General features: G+C 39.3%; 1 protein-coding gene and 1 long non-coding RNA gene across 3 annotated transcripts in view; one reads left to right on the top strand and one right to left on the bottom strand.

Annotated features, from left to right (window-relative positions):
• Positions 1 to 473, top strand: part of LOC109469773 — an 850-nt gene extending 377 nt beyond the window's left edge. Inside the window, exons 2-3 of the long non-coding RNA XR_002140215.1 lie at positions 3 to 100; positions 308 to 473. This is a non-coding gene — a long non-coding RNA (uncharacterized LOC109469773). The remainder of the gene's footprint in view (positions 1 to 2; positions 101 to 307) is intronic.
• Positions 1 to 5,968, bottom strand: part of LOC109469772 — a 33,395-nt gene that overhangs the window by 25,467 nt on the left and 1,960 nt on the right. Inside the window, exon 2 of one of the 2 annotated variants that reach the window (XM_019768408.1) lies at positions 2,164 to 2,180. The exons of the other annotated variant lie outside the window; for it this stretch is intronic. Within the exon in view, the coding sequence (XP_019623967.1) occupies positions 2,164 to 2,180 (17 nt within the window). The remainder of the gene's footprint in view (positions 1 to 2,163; positions 2,181 to 5,968) is intronic. 2 annotated transcript variants of the gene reach the window in all.

The following is a 5,968-nucleotide window of genomic DNA, read 5'->3' as shown; positions in this document are numbered from 1 at the left end:
AGGTTTGCAAAGCCACTCGTGTTGAAGAGCGTACAAGAGTAAAGAGAAAGCTGGAGAGGAAGGGATCTAGAGAGGAAGAAGATGGACCACTAACTTTCAGGTGGGTACTGTTTCTGCTCTACCTTTTACATTTTGCCCAAAATATTGATCTCAAACTTTTATCTGAAATAAAATCCACATCTATTCAATCCCCTTGTTGTATGCACTTCTATAGGGTATAAAGTATAAACTATATACTGTATATATAATTCATGTATATATCTACCTACAATGTAGGTCAAGCAATACCTTTTACATTTTTCTGTAGGGAGAGAAAACTGCGAAGGAGGAAGCTGCGAAGGAGGAAGCTGTGAAGGAGGATGAGACCTGAATAAGACTAACTACATCTACCTCCTGCAAATAAAAACTTGTTTGATGCAGTCACTGTGTCCTGTGGTTCAATCCGCAATATCGGCTTTGTATTCCTGTGGTTAAGCAGCATTTTTTTTTTTTTGCTGAATTTTTTTTTTTCGCCCTCTCGCATTAGTTTTGTGGTCCCCAGAGGATGTCATCCATAAAATTAAATCAGTGTGGCCTAACAATAAAATTGTTGGGGTTTGGCCAAGAATATGGAACCATTACAAAATCAATATTCATCTTTTTACATACATAAAAATTGATGACAAATTTTTGTAATAAAGTCATCTGTAATCAGATAGCTATAATTATGTCCTTTTTTAAAATATCTACGCAACTTTTCTTCTCTACACTACATGTAAAGTGGTATCTGCAAGAACATTTAAAAGTCATGATTACAATGCCCTCTTATAATACATGTAGCACATAAGCATATGGCATAATAATGTAACAGTCCCCCTCAAAAAAACATCACCACATTCCCTAGCCTAAGACCCCGTTAATATACCAGACTTTCAAAACCGGTTGAAACCACTAATTGAAAAACCGGTTACACCTACTTGTCTAGCTATATAAGTCCATCTCAACAGGAAAGAAGGACACTTTCATTACCCAACAATTTCCTTCATATCCTCTGGTCACCTGCGACGTTCAATTATTAGCCTAGCGACATCCAATTTCTGCTTCCTTTCCGGACCCAAGAATAGAACTGCAAATAGAAAGTCTGCAAATAGGAAGTCTACAGTGCTCGACTTCATTTTCAAATGAAGTGGCCACTCAGCAACTTGGCTATTTTTCTTCCCTGTGGCAAAATGGCCCCATGTAGCATTTTTCAAACCACATGTGACCTTTCAGCTTCAGTAATTTGTACTTTTACATGTATTTTGAGGAAAAGCCAATAATGTTCTGGTCTAGTCCATTCCCGTCAACTCCATTTTGGTGATCAGGTGATCATTCCATCACAACGCATCCCTATCTGCAATGGTTTCTACAGAAATGTTATGGTACAAGACAACTGATAATGGTGGGGTATAGTGGTATCATATCAGACTAATATGATACCACTATACCCCACCTAAAGAAAAAGACTTTGAAACTTGGTTCCAGACTACTTCATGTGTCACATGAGGTGAAGGCCCAAAAAATCTGCAGATGATGTTCCTCTATCATAGCTTATGTACAAGCAGACCTTGACTTAAAAGTAAGTCTAGATGGCAATTTATTGATCCTAAACAACTTCAATCAGTCAGCATTCACCCTGGATAAAATCCCTAGTTCACTGATACATCCTACTGGAATAGTAGGCATCTAGCATCACAGTACTTCAATCAGAATGCCTGGATTAGGCCTGTCAATACTGACTCCCAGAAGTGTTTAACATACTACTGAGAAGTCAGACCCATGTTCTGGGTGAAGGCCAAGAATTATGGAGGTACATGATGTAGTCACAGTTTACAGGACATGGTCCTAATCAGAAAGTACAGCAAGCCCATTACTCTCTCCCTTTAGCAGCACATAATTGATGACCCTGGCACTACCATCACTGGCCTGACAGCACCTTTTCCAATCACTCTCTGTCAGAGATATGCACCAGCACTTGGAATGAATGTACCTTGTCCATGGATCTGGGAGGACCCAGTAAAGATGACTAGTTTCAAGGCTAACCAGCCTATGGTACAGTGAAGATGCCCCAATGGTGCATCTCAGCAGGAAGTTAAAGCCTCAGACATGTCAGGGGTATTGCTCTTGTCTGAGGTGTGCTCTCACCTGGGCAGACGTCTGACCTGTTGTCAAAACAAAGGATCTAAGAAGGCTGACAAGTAATGCTCAAGTGGTAAAACATTTACTCTAGGCTTAGAGCCAGGCCATATCAATGTCATTATTCTATAACGTCTAAGTAACATCTAAATAGGAAAGTCTTTTGTAAGATTTCAGGATAACAGTATTTGTTACAACATTACAATGATGCCTAATCAAAACTGTTTAGCTAAACATGTGTCATCTTTATTACCTTTTTGTCCATTGATTTAGTACAGTACATATATTTGATTATTTCACTTTCTCACTAGTCTAACCTGACTCTTCTATTCTCTATAAAAAGTGTTTAGATTGTTAGAAAAATCTTGTACCAATAACAAACATGCACTTTGGCCATCATTAACAGTCCCTACTGCACAACTTAGTGCAAGCACTATGATTTCCTGTGTCCTTTTATTGTAATCATTGCTCAGTTACAGGAGACCTTGTAAACCGTCCTTCCAGCTGATCCAGACAGGATGAGTACATCCTGTGTAAGACATAACTGCCCTATATGGGAGCATGTACTTGGTTTCCTTTACTGCACTTCCTCCATTACACCAGAGGCTAGCCTTATAGGATGAGGGTAGGACCTTGATCAACCAAATACTCCTTGCCAATTCCTGCGGAACAAATCCTACTTTGGGCAAAAAACAAAAAAAAAAGACTTGGATTGAGTCTATTCATGGCCAATAGTATTTCGAGTTGTTTTACAGAGGATTATCAAACACCATAGCAAAAGCCTCCAGTCAACACAGTGAAGTGAAGGCCAGGCAAGCTGGATTGGAGTCGCTCCAGTCAATCCTAAGGATCAATTTCTCCTCAGTCTTGACTATTTATATTTGGAACAAGAAGTCATCCAATCTTTTTCAAGGTATATATACATACTTGCTTTGCCCAGTTCTACCAGTAGTATAACTTAGCTGATAAAAAGTACATATTACATGACAATAGTATCAAAATCCATGCAGAGACACTATTTATGAATACTTACGAATGGATTGAGAAGGCTAAACAGAAGGTTTAAAATGCTGGTGTGAATAATGTTCACTTTCACTCAGGTCAACACTGTGTCAATTTATCTATGCCAATCATAGAGTATCTTACTAATCAAATTAGCAGTAATACGTTTTTCATGCCTACACCCCCATTCTTCTTGGTTCGTCCCTAATCATCACCTCCCTAAAGATGAACTTCATTTTGTACATGAATACTGGTGACATGATCAGTTCACATTCTACGCCCAATTACAGGCTATTCTAGCACTTCCTTATAAATTATGCTAATGAGGTCATGATTTAAATAAATGCTCATTGATGTTCACCTTTACTTAACTTCCGAATGCAGGAAGTATGAAATTTCTGGCAGTCACTGCTATGAAATTATAGCAATTTCCCATTAGTTATGCAAATTAGGTCTTCATTTACGTAATCTATATCTTCAGATATTCCTCTCTTTCTCAGTTACATGATGTCACAAGTGTTCCATAGTCCCATTATGGAACACAGCATATTTATAGAGTATCCTTGTTAATTATACAAATTAGCTCCTGATTTGCATAATTGTCATCTACTTATATCAAGCATCACTTAATTAAGCTGTCTACACACTAAGAATCATAGTAATGTGTCAGTCGGTCCTTGAAGAGAGGCAACATTAAAAGTGAAAGTAACTTATGGCTAAGGTCAAGGAAGTACACTGACTTTAGTATGGCTTTATCACAAGGGCATTTCTTTGACCATCTGTCTTATTTCAAATTCAAACCGAAGAGAGTTAAGCAGCTGAATTTTCCTGTGTCATTAAGTGGATAGTTGGACTTATGAAGCACAAATGCCTGTCTGAGTACTTAATTCAGCACAACCTTGGCTGCTTGCTCCATGTGCACCTGTACTTGATTACAAGGCCATGTGCATCAATGAAGTCATGATCCTAAATATAACAAAACTGGAAGAACTTCATTTACAAGAAGAACAAAATCAAGAACTAACAATATTATTGAGTTTAAAGTAATGGAATGACCTTGGAAATCTATAGTATACAGTATTTTTTTCATTATGAAGTACATGCAATACACATGGTATGAATTGTGAATACATGTAGTATGAAAAAAGATTGATAAGATTATTCATGTAAATAACTAAGTGTACAATATATTAGTAATTGCAACTTGATTCTTTGTCATCACCATAATGCAATGCATTTGTTTTAGAAGAGCTCAAGGAACAAAATGCACTGCTCACACAACATTGACTTGATGATGTCGACCAACATACCAACAAATGAACCAAAACTTTTCTAAAAGCATGCATCTGAATGAACACTAAAGAAGACTAAGCTGGAATTGGTAGTTCCTGAAATAAACATGCCAAAGAGACATTCCTGTGAGACAACACAACCATTCTCAACCTACATTTCATCCCAACCTATACTACCTTTTCATAAATGAATTCAGGAGACCTTGGCCTATGGCTGGACACTGGGTAGCCTTGGTCTTCAAACAAGAACTCTACAGGAACTGACATATCCCCAGGCCAGGCTATCTCACTGCCAGAACATAATGTTCAGAATAATGGCTGTGCTAACCTTGGGGGATGGCATCAGACCTCTGTGATTGTATTTTGATATGGTGTGCACAAGAGCAATAACACTGCAGAGCACTGTGAAGTGATTGAGTTTGAAAAGCTGGTGATTTGGACCTCTTCCCACTTTGCACCTGCTGGAAATTCTAGAAGGGCTGTACATGAGAGTGGTGGGGCTGGGGGCTGGACCAACTTGACCTTGGGTACAGGGTCTGACAGCCAGGGCGTGAAATTGCCAGGGGAAATGAACCGATCGGGGTTCCCTCAGACACAACAAACCATTAGAGATGTCTGAAGGGGCTCTCCTTCTCAACCTGTGGCAGTCTGAACTGTCTAAAGACCACAACTCCTCCCACTCCAGTAGGTCTAGTCAATGTAAAGAACATTCAATCTTGTGTTACAAAGATGTTGAACAAGGGCGGATGAGGACAGGGGGTCCTGGGTACAAAGGAGTCATGGTCAAGTGAGATTAATGAAGTGTAACCACTTAAAACAACTACGATTTGTCACTGTCATCTGTGTGTCTTTGGTTGATAACAGTCGCCTTTCGGCTTGATTGTTTAAGTGTCATGTGCCTCTCTAGTTATACAACTGTACATAAAAAGATATGCAATGTAAACATGTGCCACTAAAGACAAAATAATAATTACATTTATGCACCACTCAATTTACACAGTCCTGGAGGATAAAGACAGCACTGTTAACATATGTCACTGTAGACAAAACATGCATTATACATTAATATATCTTCAGAAAACAAAAACGTCCTGACAATAAAATGGCATGTCACATTACACCTAGTTTGGCTTCAGTGTCAATGGTTTTAAATGTCTGATGTGTCTGTTCTGTATGATAATAAATTTCCGGTGGCATAGAGTCATAGACATATAATACTCCATGAGAAAATGCGAGAGATATGATCAAACTAATAATTTCCCTTGCAGCGGCCCCTGAACAGGTATCCCTGACAAGGCGCCCAGACAAGCCCGGAAGGAAGGAAATGCCGTGTCGGGAACAGGCTCTACTGGTGAGCCCGCTGTGCCGTTATCGGTGGACCTGACCGCAACACATCGCCGCAGGACCCACCATCCTCCGCTAGGAATACGTGACACGTATATTTCTGAAACATCGGACCGAAAGGACAAGTTCCACAGGCCACGTCAGGTGTGATGACGATGCCTTTCCCACACACTAAC

This window comes from Branchiostoma belcheri, unplaced genomic scaffold, assembly GCF_001625305.1.
Source record: "Branchiostoma belcheri isolate BF01 breed outbred unplaced genomic scaffold, Haploidv18h27 scaffold21, whole genome shotgun sequence".
NCBI lineage: Eukaryota > Metazoa > Chordata > Leptocardii > Amphioxiformes > Branchiostomatidae > Branchiostoma > Branchiostoma belcheri.
The sequence above is the reverse complement of the archived record's forward strand: the minus strand, read 5'-3'. Positions and strand labels throughout refer to the sequence as shown.